Raw genomic sequence first — 16,309 nt, 5'->3', positions numbered from 1 at the left:
AAGTTGGCTTAAAACTCAACTTCAGAAAACTAAGATTATGGCATCTGGTCCCGTCACTTCATGGCAAATAGATGGGGAAACAGTGGAAACTGAGAGACTTTATTTTGGGGGCTCCAAAATCACTACAGATGGTGACTGCAGCCATGAAATTAAAAGATGCTTGCTCCTTGGAAGAAAAGTTATGACAAACCTAGACAGCATATTAAAAAGCAGGGGCAATACTTTGCTGACAAAGGTCTGTCCAGTCAAAGTTGTGGTTTTTCCAGTAGTCATGTATGGCTGTAAGAGCTGGACCATAAAGAAAGCCGAGCGCTGAAGAATTGATGCTTTTGAACTATGGTGTTGGAGAAGACTCTTGAGAGTCCCTTGGACTGCAAGGAGATCCAACCATCCTAAAGGAAATCAGTCCTGAATATTCACTGGAAGGACTGATGCTGAAGCTGAAACTCCAACACTTTGGCCACCTGATGCAAAGAACTAACTCATTGGAAAAGACCCTGATGCTGGGAAAGATTGAAGGTGGGAGGAGAAGGGGACGGCAGAGGATGAGATGGTTGGATGGCATCACCAACTTGAGTGGTAATGGACAGGGAAGCCTGCCGTGTTGCAGTCCATGGGGTCACAAAGAGTTGGACACTACTGAGGGACTGAACTGAACTGAAGTGAGTACAGTACTTCCCTGGTGGCTCAGTGGTAAAGAACCCACCTGCCAATGCAGGAGACACAGGTTCGATCTCTCTGTTAGGAGGATTCCACATGCCACTGAGCAGGTAAGCCTGTGAGCCACAATTATTGAGCTTGTGTTCTACAGCCACAACTACTGAGCCCACACGCTGCAACTCTTGAAGCTCACGTGACTTAGAGACAGTGCGCCGCAACAAGAGAAGCCGCCACGATGAGAAGCTGAAGCACTACAACCAGAGAACAGCCCCCATTCACTGCTACTAGAGGAGAGGCCATGCAGCCACGAAGACCCAGAACAGCCACAAAAACAGAAAGATGCTGAATACAGTTCCCTGTGCTGTACAGTAGACCCTTGTCTCTCTCTCTTGTATACAGTAGGGTGGATCTCCCTGGTCCTTTTGGCACATCAGCATCTCCTACTTCCAGTCCTGCCTGCATAACCTAGACTTGCCTAGCTGCCATCCTGTCTCTTGGAACTACAAGAGTTCGTTCATTGTGTGGTTTAGGGTAACTGGAGTTGGGTGGGAACTTGCATTTGAACCCCCAGGGCAGTTCATTCAAGGCAGCCCTACAAACCAGGAAGGGTCCCCTGCCACTTCCTGGAGTTGGAGGACGGGGACAGCTCATGTAAGTTCTCCTCTCCTTACATATGAAAAGAGGATAAACCGGCCTCCCATGAGGCTGTTTGGAGATGTGAATGCGTTGGCTCACTTCCTGATGTCCTTCAAGTCTCTGCCCAGATGTCATGTTCTCAGGAACATGAGCCCACCCCCGGTCTGCTGCCTGCCTCTCCATCCTCCTGCCCCACTTGGTGCTGCTTTTGTTTTTGGCTAGGTTCCCTTCAAAGCTGCTTCTTCTCACATCTTCCTATGCTCTCTGGAGCTGTCTGTCTTCTCTGGGCCACCAGGCTGCCTTGCCTGTCGATTTATCCACAGAAAACTCTGTCCCTTCTGAATAATGTGAATGTTAGCGGAAACTAATGCCATAACCGCCAACGTACACACCGAGAGAACGGGAAGGTAAAAAAAAAAACTATAGGGGACAAATGGAGAGAGTAGCATGGAAACATAGACACACACTACCATATGTAAAATAGATCGCCAGTGGGAATTTGCTGTATGCCTCAGGAACTTAAACTGAAGTTCTGTGACAACCTAGAGGGGTAGGGGGGAGGGGACATATGCATACCAATGGCTGATTCATGTTGATGTATGGCATAAACCAACACAATGCTGTAAATCAATTATCCTTCAATTAAAAATACATTTTTAAAAAAAGCTATAGGAAAAGCCTAGGTTGACACAGTAAAGGAAAAGCTAACATTTGCAGACTTTCTCAGTGGAAGGGACTTAACTCTGTTTTATTTCCAAGCTTTCTAGATCCAACTATGCACTAACAGTGCAACATATTCTTTATTCTTTTAAATTCTTTAATCGGAGGACTATTGCTTTACAATTTGTGTTGGCCTCTGTCATGCAACAACATGAATCCATCACAAGCATACATATATCCCCTCCCTCATGAACCTCTCTTTCCCACTCCTCACCCTATCCCACCCCTCTAGGTTGTTACAGAGTATGGCACTGAGCTTCCTGTGTGTGTGTGTTGTGTTGCTGGGTCGCTTCAACCATGTCTGACTCTATGCGACCCCATGGACTGTAGTCTGCCAGGCTCCTCTGTCCATGTGGTTCCCCAGGCAAGGATATTGGAGTGGGTTGCCGTGCCCTGCTGCAGGGGATCTTCCCAACCAAGGGATCAAACCCACATCTCTAATGTTTCCTTTATTGGCAGGCAGGTTCTTCCCTGAAACATAGTCTTTGTCCACTGGATCTGTACAAGGTGGATCCCCGCAGAGCATAATTTAGCTCTCCTGGCCTGGGAAAAGCACAATGGCTGATTTCTCTCCCTAAGTTCACAGCCTCTAATCTCAAACTGCCAAACAGACGACCAGTGATGCCCTCCCTTTCAGCAGCATGTAGGCTGCCAAATCCTCAAGGGATGAAGGGCACACAGGACTCTCAACTGCATCCCCAAGATCACGTTTTGAGAGTATGACTGAACTTAGCAGGCTCACCTCTTGGGTACTGGCTGCTCTGGGATCATGCATAGCTCTGGAGGGCCTGGAATTGAGAGAAGACAGTAAGAGGAAGGTTTCTGATGCTCACTCCAGCATCAGACAAAGGCTACCGAGCAACTTGCTCCCAGATGCTACAGGAATGCGCCTTAGTGCCACTCACAGGGGTCTGATGACAAACTTCTCTTTAATAATTTATTATTTGGAGTTGTAAGACACTAGAGTCAAGGCAACCAATGTAAAAATCAACCACTCATAATCTTTCTGGGAAAGTAGAGGTGTATTTGCCCAGAAATTCCCAAGATAGTTTTCTGACCAGCTTAGAAAAGAACTGATTGAAAAATAGCACATGCATTGTAAAGTTTCCTATCACAGTGCCTTCAAAATTCTTTGGAAAGGAAAAAGATGTTCACCTATTTTTTTTTTTAACTTGTATGTTTCTAAAGAAGACCCTTGAAAACCAGAAAAAAGTATTACCTTCTTTAAAAAAAAAAAGTCAAATAAAATGGCACAGCAGAAGTTCACATAAAATGCCTGACAATGTTTCTTTTCAACAGAACTCAGGCTGAGTGAAAGACATTCTTGGATTCTGAATGTTGGCTGGTTACCTAGGTTGCAAAGGATACCAAAAGAGACTCACACCAGGATTTCTTCGTTAGAATGCCAGTCAACGAAAAGTTCATAATCCTTTCAGATTTTAAATTCTCTGTGTCTGTGCAGAGGAAAACCATTTAGCAGTCTGGACAATTGGAAAAGAAGATTACACCAGACTTTGTCTATAAAGATGTGGGTTATACTCTTTAAAGGCAGAGGGAAATGGCTTTTCAGATTGTAGTGCTGTTATTCTGTTTTTAAAACTGTGGTTATATGGAGACTGCTGGTTGCTTAATTGGAATGGAAACTGATACACAGAAAAGCCTACCAACTGAATCTAGAGTAGTAAGCCTGATAGTCATAATCAACAACTGATTACTTAAAATTGACCAGATTGGAAATCTATTAAGATTTCTTAATTATTAATATGTGCTCACGGTTATTACCTTATTTTAAAGAAACACCGAAAAGCTTAATGATTTAATATAACAATTTCAAAAGTTTTTCCATCAGATTGGGCTGGACTATATGATCTTTACAGAATGATCATTACTTAGTTAATGAACTCAGCATGCTGAACCTTTTCCAGCCACCTGAAACTCCCAAGTACTGTGTGAATTTTTGGCCAATTAATTATCAATTACAACATCATAAAACATTAGCACAAAAATAGGAATAATGAAATTTAATTATACATTATTCTTCAGAGTTGCTGCAAATACTATACAAGACTGATTCTGATTAATAATTCATTCAGCAATAAAGTATCAAGAAAGATACTTATGCAGTGCCACAATCCTCACACTGATTTCTATAATTACAGATTACAACAGTGGCAATTTAAAAGGCTAGAGAGCTGTGGTAATTTGCTATGTCATCCTCAGCTATATTAATGTCTCTGCGCACCAAAGATAATTGAAAATATAATAATGGGCCAAATCAGATGGCTTGCCCATGGTCTCGTCACCAAAAACATCTCCAACCTGAGTATATTAGTAAAGTCAAGTCCTTGATAATTAGCCTCTTTCATTATTAAGTAGTCCCACTACTCATTTGGTTTACAGTGAAGGGAAGGGAGAAAATATGTAGATATATGGGCCAGAATACGCAAACACAGAAACAGAAGCTTTGGGAAAGACGCAACGCGGAGATAACTACAATCGGTATGTAATTTACATCTGGCATGACTATGTGTAATTACTCCTCAGGTAGTTAGACCTGCCAAAGAACCCACATGATGAAAGCTGAGTTTCTGTCTTTGGTAATATAGTTGAGTAAGTAGCACAGGAAGAGATTCAAAGTTCATCAAATTATCCTCTCTGGGTTGTTCCTGTATTGTGACACACCAAATCGGTTTTTCCTTCGCGTTCTGTCATATCCTGAGAATGGAAATAGACACATCCCAATAGGCATATTTACTCTGTTTTGCTTTCAGTCCTTGGGGAAAATACCTGGCTAGTAATTGATAGTCTCTTTACATAATCAGTATTTAAATGAAATTTTCACCTAGGGAGAAGCCCAAGTGAAGCAAAACATACAGATCTACACACAGAAAAATCACTTTCTTCTCTGCTTTCACTGATATTTTTGGAAGAGATGTAAGGCATCATGGCTTTCCTCTCTTGAATGTCTTAAATATTCGACTAACTTCAAATCTGGCTAATATGGAGGAGCAGATGGAATATTCACTGGGACTAAAATCTTTAGCATTATTTAAAATGAGCTCCTAGCAGAGTGTGTGTCTTGTTGGGAAAGGGAGTTATTCCTTCTAGAGTAAGCCAGGGTCTGGATTCAAGATTTCATTACAGCTGATTGCCCAAAAGATAGTACAGGAAGACACAGTTAAAAAAAAACTAAGCAAAGTTTCATTCCAGTACTAGAAGGGATTTGTAGATCACTTGATTGAATCCTCTCCTTTTACAATAGTGGAAATCTAGGCTCAAAGTAATCTACTCCAGATCACAGAACTATTCAGCAACAGACACAGGAGAACCTACGTATTTCTGACTCCTAGGTTTCTACTATTAATAAATTGTATTGGAAAAAATTAAGGAGAAAGGGGGTCATGGGGAAGAATATGGAGAGAATGTTTTGTTCCCAAATTAGGCCCTTTTCTTGATATTTAATTTCCACAGGGCTGATAAGTATAAAATTAGGGGTGGGTAGAAGAAGAGTGTAAAAGTGTAAAGAATTTTACATTGAACACCCATATACCCATATCTAGATGCTGCAATACGCATTTTATTATGCTTATTACATTATAATAAGCATCTATATCCATTCCTCTATCCACCTGTCAATCCATATGAGTGCATATCAAAGTATAAATTGCCAACATTGGTGCACTTTCCCCTAAATACTTTAACAAACATATCACTTGCTAGAGTTCAAAATTTGTTTATAGTTTTTCTCTTCTGAGGTATAATTTACATTCAATGAAATGTACAAATCATTTCATACTCACTGAGTTTTGATAAATGTAAATAACTGTGTAATCTGAACCTTATCAAGCTACAGAATATAATCATCACACCAGAAAGATTCCCCATCCCCGTTAATCCCCCCACACCTGCCTAAGGCAACCACTATTCTAATGTTTTTCTAGCATAGACAAATTTTATCTGTCCTCGAATGGTTGAATTTTGAATGATTAAAAGCCTCCTTCAACAGTTAAGCGGCTTAATGTTGTTCTGTTTTCCTCCCTTTGGCTAACCAACACTCTTTGAACACACACTAGAAACCAGTGACAACCAAATAATCATTTCATTAAACTAGGAAAATAACTTCAATGGTGGTGAGAATTGCAGGATTAATTATATCTCAAGGGTGATCTGGATGTACAACCAAAAGGGAAGCCACACACCACACTCTGGGTTTGTTACTCATTTGGAAACTGGTTGACTCTTCGATAGAAAAATAAAACATGTACCCATAGAAAAATGAGGGCTCTGTAGGATCCTTGGAGTAAATATGAAAAATGAGGAGGCCTTTAAAAAATGCCCAACTCCAAATCGGCATTATTGCTCAGTGATAAAGATGGATGGTCACTGTGTGCCAAGCTGTCATCTATTAGGGTTCAGCCCTTAGTTCTACAGAACGTACAACCAAGAAGGGGTTACCAAAGGACCCCCCAAAACTCCTTGTTTATTTTCTTTTCACCTGTCAGTGGGTAGTGAGTGGACTAGGCCTTTTTTTTTTTTTTTTTTCCCCTCCAGCAGCTGAATGATTCCCAAGGAGAGATACCCTTAGCAGGCAAAGAACTGGGTTACTTCTTTACCAAAGAGCTCAACAATGGTACACTTCACAAATCAGTCACTGAAATGGTATTGTAACGGACTTCTAAAGAAACTCCAATATTCTTTAACAATTCTCCATTAACCCTTGTTATGAATTGTGTTCAACAACACAAAGTTGATACCCTAACCTCCAATACCTCAGAATGGGACTTTATTTGGAAATAGGATCACTGCAGATGTAAATGTTTAAGATGAAGTCACACTGCAGTGGGGTTTCCCCAGTGCTTCAGTGGTAACAGTCCACCTGTAACGTAGGAGATGCAGAGACACGATTTTGGTCCCTGGATCAGGAAGATTCCCTGGAGGAGGAAATGGCAACCCACTCCAGTAATCTTGCCTGGAAAATCCCATGGACAGAGGAGCCTGGTGGGCTACAGTCCATGGGGTCACAAAAGAGTCAGACATGTCTGAGAGACTAAACACCACCACTACCACCACACTGGGGAATGGTGGTGTTTTTATAAAAGGAACTCTGTGGAAAGGCAGAAGAGAACAGCATGTGGGATGGAGACAGAGATTACAGTGATGCTTCTACCAGCCAAGGAATGTCAAGGATTGCTGGGCACCAACAAGAAGCTAGGAGGAAGCAAAGACAGATATTCCTCTACAAGTTTCAGAGGGAATGTGTCCCTGCAGACACCTTGATTTTGAACTTCTAGCAACTACTTCTGTAGTTTTAAGAATATCAGTTTGTGCTATTTTGTTACTGCAGGCTTCTGAAACTAATCCTACAGATTTTTTTTTTTCCTTTTTGGTAATTAAAAAAAAAATGAAGCATAGTCCACATGCAGAAAAATGTATCAACCATAAGAGTACACTACAGTGAATTTTTTCAAGTTACTCATGTAAACACCACCCCGATCAAGAATGCCAGCAGCACCCAGAAGTCTCCTTCCTGCCCTGTCTCATTCATTATCTCCACACCAAGACATTTGTTGTTGTTTAATCACTAAATTGTGTTCGACTCTTTAGCAACCCAATGAACTGCAGCCTGCCAGGCTTCTCTGTCCATGGGATTTCCCAGGCAGGAATACTGGAGTGGGTTGTCATGACCTTTTGGGATTTTCTCCACCCAGGGGTGACAGCCATTCTAACTTCTTGCACCATAGATTTATTTTGTCTCCTTTTTAGCTTTAAATATATGGGAAAATATACTACTTTTTTTCTGGTGGCAGGGAGGTGGGGGTGGGGGATGTGTATGTCTGGCTTCCTTTGCATCTTATATTTGAAGGATTCATCCATCCTGTTTGTAACACTGGTTTCTTCTGATAAGGATTTCAAAAATAGTATTAACATTTTTTGGTTTGTTTTGGCTGGTTCAAATTTCAAAAGGTACAAACGGTACATAGTGCAAATTTCCTCAATCGATCCATCCCAACCACACAGTTCCATTTCTTAGAGGCAACTCATGCTAATTGTATATCCTTCTAGAAGAATCTTATGCTTATTTAAGCAAATATATATATACATTTATAGATAACTCCTTCTCCTTTTTTACACAAAACCTAACATACCACTATTCGGTACCTTGCTCTTTTGCTCAAAAATATATTTTGAGCTTCACCCTATACCAACATACGAAAATTTCCTCATCCTTGCTTTTTGGTTACAACCAAAATTCAACTATGAGAATAGAGTATAATGTATATAACCAATTCTCTATTCATAGCCATTTGACTTGTTATTATAAACAAGGTTGCAATGTATAACCTTGTAATTTTGCACATCCATATATTTTTCCCTAAGGCTGATGGGAAAATAAGCATTAAAATTATATAACCTTTTGCAGTTGTGATATTGCCAAATTGTTCTCCATTTATACTGTACCAATTTAAATTCCTACCAGCAATCTGCAAGAGTACCTCTTTATCCAGTCTTGCTAATAGATAGTGTTATCAAATTGTGAGGAAAAAATTCTGTCTCTTTGGTAGGTAAATAACATCTCATGGTAGCTTAAAAATTTTTTAATTTATTCATTTTAAAGCTTAAAAATATTTTAAAGTTTAAAAATATGTTCATTTTAGTATATTTAATACATTTAGGAACAGCTACTTATATGTCCTCAGAAGTAAATTCTCTGTCAAACATTTTTTTCAATTGCATTGATGGTCTTTTTTCTTAGTGTCTTGTAGAGGCTCTTTATATAGTAGAGAAATCTGCCTTTTCTCTTACAATGACTTGCAAAATATTCTTCCTAGTTTGTCACTTGCTTTTGTATGCAGTGCTGCTTGCCCTTCAAAAAAATTTTTATTGTAATATAATTGGATTAATTTTATGGCTTTCTTTTTAAGGCTTTTAGCACATATATGATAAATTAAAAAGCTTTTCCCAATTGTGGATATAAACAATTACCCCCTAAATTCTTATAGTATTTGTAGGGTTTTAAAATTAAATCTAATTTTATTTTTGGCTCTGCTGGGTGTTCACTGCTGTGCAGGGCTTTTTCTAGCTGTGGTGAGGGGCGCTACTCTCTAGCTGCAGTGGGCAGGCTTCTCACTGTGGTGGCTTCTCTTGTTTTGGAGCATGGGCTCTAGGGCACCTGGGCGTCAGTAGTTGAGATTCCCAGGCTCGAGAGCATAGGCTCAATAGTTGTGGCTCACAGGCTTAGTTGCTCTGTAGCAAGTGGGATCCTCCGGACCAGGGCTCAAACCTGTGTCTCTTGCATTGGCAGGGGGGTTCTTTACCACGGAGCCACCAGCAAAGCCCAGTTTTGTTTTTTTTTTTTTAATGTATGTCTTCAATTCAATTAGAATTAACCTTGGTATAAAATACTGGGGCTTCCCTGATAGCTCAGTTGGTAAAGAATCTGCCTGCAATGCAGGAGACCCTGGTTCGATTCCTGGGTTGAAAAGATCCCCTGAAGAAGGGATAGGCTACCCACTCCAGTATTTTTCTTGGGCTTTCCCTGTGGCTCAGCTGGCAAGGAATCCGCCTGCAATGTTGGAGACCTGGGTTCGATTCCTGGGTTGGGGAGATCCCCTGGAGAAAGGAAAGGCTACCGACTCTAGTATTCTGGCCTAGAGAATTCCTGGACTATACCTATAGGGTTGCAAAGAATTGGACACGACTGAGCGACTGTCACTTTCATAAAACACTAGCTATCAACAAACTTAATTTTTTTAAACTTATTATTTTCTATTGGGGTATAGTTGATTAGGGCTTGCCAGATGGTGCAGTGGTAAAGAATCCGCCTGCAATGCAGGAGATGCATTGGGTTCGATCCCTGGCTCAGGAAGATCCCCTGGAGGAGGAAATGGCAACTCACACCAGTATTCTTGCCTGGAAAATTCCATGGATAGAGGAGCCTGGCAGGCTATAGTCCATGGGGCTTCAAAGAGTAGGATACCACTGAGAGAGCACAAGGAAGCAAAGCAATAGATGATCCACAATGTTACAACTGTTTCCAGTGAATGGTGAAGAGACTCAGCCACAGGTATACATGTATCCATTCTCCAAACTCCGCCCCCCCCCCCCCCCATTCAGGCTGCCAGGTAACATTGAGCAGAGTTCCATGTGCTATCCAGTAGGTCTTTGTTGGTTATCAATTTTAAACATAGCAGTGTGTACCTGTCCATCACATACTCCCCAACTATCCCTTCCCCCCATCCTCCCCCACTCCACCCCTGGCAACCATAAGCTTGTTCTCGAAATCTGTGAGTCTGTTTCTGTTTTCAACAAACTTCATTTTTTCCAGACAGCTATTATTGTCATTGTAGCACCATTTATTGAACAGTCCAGTTTAACTGCACTGATCTGAGACACCTTTTTTAATGTAACCTAAATTTTCAAATGTATTTGAGATTATTCCTGGACTCCATGCTCCACCATGGACCTATCTAATTAACGACCTAACTGAAATGTAGAAATATATTTGTAATATATTTTGATATCTAAAAAGTATTTTCTCATTTTTTAAAAATTCTAGACTATTCCTAATTAAAAACATTTTTTTCCATATGAACTTCAGCATCAGCTTGTGTGGTTACAAACAATTCTATTGTTATTTTTATTAGGATTGTGTTAAATCTCTGATGTTGAGATTTTCCTTATAAGAACATGAATTGCCTTTTCACTTATTTACATCTTTTTCCCCTCTGCATCTCAGGGGAATGAAAAAATTTCATTTATTTATAAGAATAAAGATTTATATCTTACAGATTTTTTGTGAAACTCAATACCTGTGTTTATATGCATAATGTATTTCTGTGTATATTTACATTACTTTTGGATTTTTCTTTTTTTGCTGTTGTAAGAAAGATCTTTTTTCACCATTATATCATCTATGTAGCTGTTGATCTTGTACATGAAGAATGTTCATTTTTCACATAATAAATTGATACTCAGCAACCTTTACTGAGTTCTGTTATTGTTTACAACAATTTCTCAGCTGATTCATAGAAATAAGCACCCAATCCAAGTATACAATCATATCACCTGCAAATTACAAACACAGTTTGACTTCTCCCTTCTGAGGTTTTATGCTTTTAATTTCTTTCTCTAGTACTGCATGAGTTTGAACAAGCTGTGGGAGTTGGTGATGGACTGGAAAGCCTGGCGTGCTGCAGTCCATGGGATTGCAGAGTCAGACACAACTGAGCGGCTGAACTGAACTGAGTACTGCATGGGCTATATAGTACATTTAAAATAATGTATAATGTTAAGCACCTTTGTGTTAATTCTTTCTGACATAACATGGATTCTAGTACTTCCCTCTCAAGCATGATGCTCAATTTTAGGTGTAATACCTATACTTGATCATGTTAAGGAGATACCATCATTTCTTATTTTATAAAGTGCCTTTTAAATGAAAAATGGATTTTGAATTTCATCAATATCTTTACAGCATCTATGAAGATGATCCAATGAGCTTTCATAAAGATCTATTCATATGATTAATTGGAGACTGGGACTGAAATAAATTATTGCCTGCTGAAAACTCATGGTACAAACTCCCCTCATACAACTCTCCCATCAGTTGAATCAGTTGGTCATATTCAAGATCTTGGTCCTATCACAGCTCCATGCTGTTGTATGTTAAGTTTCCATACATCACCTGCCCTTCCCACTCTTCTCTGCCAAACACCTGCTCATCCTTCAAGAATAATCTCAGATGTCAGTTCCTCCGGTTACTTCCCGACTCCTGCGGGCACAGCTGAGGGATTCTTGCACCAGCTTCCGCAGCTCCCTAGTCATATCACTATCACAGAATTACTTCTGTGTCTGTCTGCCACCCAGGGCAAGTCCCTCAAGGGCAGAAACCATGCTTTGTTTTTTTTTTCCTTTCCTGCAGCATAACATCTGAAGCAGAGTTGGCTACTCAATACGTGTTTTCACTCACTCAATCAATACTGAATGTACACCCCCCATGTGTATAGTACATGATGTCATGTGTTGTCCTAAGTGCCTGAGGACACAGCCGTGAAGCCGGCAAAGCTGTGCTATCAAGGAACTGACAGTCTACTAGGGCAGATGGCAATATATCAATAAAAACACATGAATAAATTCCTGATCAAATGCACTACAGAGAAAAAAAATAAGGCAGGGCAAGAGAACTGAAGGCTGAGAACGGAGGTTCTGCTTTAGACAGTGTGGTCACAGAGTGTCTCATTGAAGCAGATTCCAAATGAAGTGAGAGGGTAAACGATCCAGGTATCTGAGAGAAGAGCCTGCCTGGCAGAGTTAACAGCTACCCAGAGCCTGGAAGGTGTGCCCAGAAGGCTGCCAAGGCAGTCACAGCAGTGAAAGGCATGCTTTTGGGATAGAAGTCTGGATTTTATTCTAAGTGCTATGGGAAGCCAAAGCAGGCAAGTTACAGCATCTGATTTCTTTTTCCTTTTTTTCTTTTTGGCCACACCATTAGGCATGCAGGACCTTAGTTCCCAACCAGGGATCGAACCCATGCCCCCAACAGTGGAAGCTCAGAGTCCCAACTCCTGCACCGCCAGGGAAGTCTTGATTTCTATTTTTAAAAGATGAGTTTGGCTTCTCTGTGGAAAGTGGATTGTTGTGGGGTCAGCCTGGAAGCATGTCAGGGGGACTTGCAGCAGCCAAGGTGAGCAAGAATGATGGATTAGACTAGGGAGGGAACGGGAGAAGCAGTGACAAGTGGTTGGACCTGGCATATATTTGGAAGGTAGAGCTGATGGGACTTGCTAGTGGATTGATGTGGGATGTGAGAGGAGTTAAGGCTGCTTTCAAGGATTTCGGCTTACATGACCAAATGAATGGAGGTGTCATGTACTGAAATGGGAAACCTCAGGGGAGGATCAGTGGCGGGGTGGGGGTTGAGGGGGGAACAAAGGGTTGGTTTTGGAAATGCTAAGCATGAGGATAGCACTGTTTGACAGCCCTACAGAGATATTATATAAGCAGCTGAACACATAGCTTGAGATTCAGGGCAAAGTTATTCTAGAGATATGAATTTGAGAGGCATTAGGGTGGAGATAGTATTTAAAAGCTATAGTACTGGATGAGATCATCCAGGGAGTAAACTTGTGTGGGCTGAATGAATGAATAAGCAAGTTTGTGTGCAGGAACAGGTTAACAGGGTCATATAACCTGACCCTACAGAAGCTAGACAAAGAAATAATACACGGAGAGATGAGAGTACACAGGTGAAATTTTCTCCCTGTCTAGGTGACCAATTCAGATTTTTTCATTGCACTCTCAAGGAAATACAGCCTGTAGCCCAAGTTATTTGGGAACAAAGTGTATCACAGAGCTCTCTGGAATAAGTTTCCATTGCTCAGTAGGTGGATAATGTGTGTCAACCCTCTTCAAGCTGCTTGGGAACTCAGCACCCTGTCATAGCATGAAGTACAGGCTGGAATCAACAGAAGTGAGTAGTTCCAGAAAGAAAAGATATTAACAGGTATACACAATGTATTTCCAATTAGAAAGGGGAGAAAAGATAACAAATCCAACATCTATAGACATCTTTCCTGGAGAAGAAATGGCAGCCCACTCCAGGATTCTTGCCTGGAGAATCCCATGGACAGAGCAGTCTGGTAGGCTATAGTCCACGGGGTCACAAAGAGTCGGACACGACTGAGTGACTTCACTTCACAGACATCTTTCATGTGCAACACGTCTCTACTGAAAAAACAGGCAGAAACAATTTTTCGCAATGAAGATAAAATAATATTTGCCATAAACCCAGGACAAGTTTTGCAGAATTTGAGATAGTAAAGCTGTATTTCTCAGAAATCAAAAGCAGGTCAGTGGGTCCACCGAATTCTTTTGGTTACTTCAAATATATTACCCTAAACCAATAGCTTCTCAGCTCATAGGAATATAATCACATTTAAAAATATGAAAACAGATGGCATTACAAGAGCTATTCACTGTGAACATTTCTAAGGAGCAAAGCAGAAAAAGCACCAGACTTTTCTGGTTGGCCCTGTGAGTGATATTAACAGAGAAGGTACAGTGGAGGAGGCTGCTGCAGAGTAGAGTCAACAGGTTTTTTTGAATACTTTCTCCACTGACCTAGAAAGATATCCCTGTGAACAAGATCAACTTTGTACATATTCAGAAGTGGAGTGATTAAAAATATTAGAATCTTTCCAATTAGGACTACAGGTGAGTTTAGGCATGATTAATAATGGCAGTCAAGGGAATTTGGGTATCAGGTGACAATGCCTTTTAATATTAACTTGAAAATATGACCCTGATAATTAGCATCTCCAAGCAAAGATGGTCTGTGCTATCACCTATATACTGCCTGCCTGGGGGCAGCCCTACATTAAAGACACTAAATTTTTTTTTTTTTACATTTTACAAATTGAAGTATAGTTGATTTACAACACTGTTTCAGTTTCAGGTGCACAGCACAGTGATCCCTGGCAACCCACTCCAGTGTTCTTGCCTGAAAAATCCCATGGACAGAGGAGCCTGGCAGGCTGCAGTCCATGGGGTCACAAAGAGTCAGACATGACTGAGTGACTAAGCACACACACAGAGATTAAGTTTTGTGTGTGTGTGTGTGTGTGTGTGTGTGTGTGTGTGTGTGTGTGTGTGTGTGTGGTTTCCCCAGCGGCTCAGCAGGTAAAGAAGTCGCCTGCAATGAAGGAAACACAGAAGACCCGGGTTCAATCCCTGGGTTAGGAAGATCCCCTGGAGAAGGGCATGGCAACTCGCTCCAGTATTGTTGCCTGGAGAATCTCCATCAACAGAGGAGCCTGGCAGGCTACAGTCCATGGGTTCACAGAGAGTTGGACACGATTGAGCTTGTATATATATACATCTTCCTGTGCTATACAGCAGGTCCTTGTTGTTTATCTGTTTTATATGTAGCGTGTATCTGTTAATCCCATGCTCGTAGTTTATCCCTCCTCTCCTCTCTTTCCACTGTGGAAACCACAGGTTTGTTTTCTATGTCTGTGAGTTTGTTTCTGTTTTATAAGTAGATTCAACTGTATTATTATTTTTTTTCTTTCTAGATTCCACATATAAGTGATACCATGTAATATTTGTCTTTCTCTGTTCGACTTACTTCATTTAGTATAATATTCTCTAGGTCCTTCCAGCAGCCCTACATTTTTATGGCTTGGTGCTTCTACTTCAGAAGATAGAGACTTCAAATCCTGGCAGAATCTTAACAGATACTGAAGACCAAAAATAAAAACAAAAAATGTTAGTAAAAACTCTATAATGAATCAAATAAAGTCCCAAGATAAGTAGATACTATGAAAATCAGAAATTTATATGAAACACATTAGAGTAGGGACTCTCCACAGCAAGCATACCCTGGGAGTGGGAGACACATGTCTGAAAGAGGCTTCCTGAGCTATGTTAATCTTCTGTCACAAACTACAGACACTGAGTTGCTGGTGGGGATGTACACAAGACAAGTGAGTCATCCCTCAAGGGAATTTGGGTTAAAAAACTCAAGAAGACAACGTATCAGAAGATCCCTTTGAACACTTTGCAAATATTTCACCTGTTGTGTTTCAGGGATGATTAGCAGAGACTGGTTTTTACACCATAATTATAAGAACGAAGGGGAGGGTGACCTCAAGATCGAGCAAGTCATTAGCAGAGGCCAAGCCTAGGCCTTGACAAACTGGTCTTGTTGTTTGTACGAATCATTATCCTTTGGGTGCTTTGAGGAAGTTACTAGGGCTGGGGTAGTGGGAAGGGCCTGCGGTGTAGTCAGACAGGTGCCTCTCCCACGGCTGGTGAGAATCCAGAGTCAGCCTGAACTATATTGGCACATTCACAGTCCACCCAAGGAAAGACTGAGGCTAGCAGAGGCTCTTCCGGACAGGACCCCCTTCCCTCCCTCTGTCTCCTGGATATCAGTGCTCTTCTGTGGTCAGAATCCCTTCCTTGGCACTCCGTTTTCACAAATCACTTCTTCCTTCCCTTCTATTCTTCTCATCCTCCAGTTTCCTTTGTAAAGCTGAGCACCTTTGTGTGCTCGGAACTTCAATTGGTTTTCAGAAAATTGGGACTAACTTATAATCTCTTCTGATGGTCCTAGGAGTTTAGTCATATTCTGACGGTGAATTGATTTCATAGATAATTATGGATTTTCAGATGAGTGGAAGAAAAAGGCCCTGCCAGTCCCTACTGTAGCCACTCCACTAGCCCCTGCAGGCGAAATGGTCCTGAATTCTCACAAGCAGCCTTTAAAATAAAAAGAACTCAGGTAGAACAT

General features: G+C 40.9%; 1 protein-coding gene across 5 annotated transcripts in view; it reads right to left on the bottom strand.

The window, feature by feature from the left end:
- The window catches only part of BACH2 (BTB domain and CNC homolog 2), a 388,486-nt gene that overhangs the window by 112,229 nt on the left and 259,948 nt on the right, over positions 1–16,309 (bottom strand). For 2 of the 5 annotated variants that reach the window (XM_060419564.1, XM_060419565.1), the window contains exon 2: positions 2,759–2,804. The exons of 2 other annotated variants lie outside the window; for them this stretch is intronic. In XM_060419564.1, coding sequence (XP_060275547.1) covers positions 2,759–2,804 — 46 coding nt within the window. Of the gene's footprint in view, positions 1–2,758; positions 2,805–15,142; positions 15,255–16,309 lie in introns of all 5 variants that reach the window. One more of the 5 variants, XM_060419567.1, reaches the window with a different exon arrangement.

The sequence above is a fragment of the Ovis aries genome, chromosome 8, assembly GCF_016772045.2.
Source record: "Ovis aries strain OAR_USU_Benz2616 breed Rambouillet chromosome 8, ARS-UI_Ramb_v3.0, whole genome shotgun sequence".
In the NCBI taxonomy this organism is placed as follows: domain Eukaryota; kingdom Metazoa; phylum Chordata; class Mammalia; order Artiodactyla; family Bovidae; genus Ovis; species Ovis aries.
Note: the sequence above shows the minus strand (reverse complement) of the source record. Positions and strands in the feature narration are given on the sequence as shown.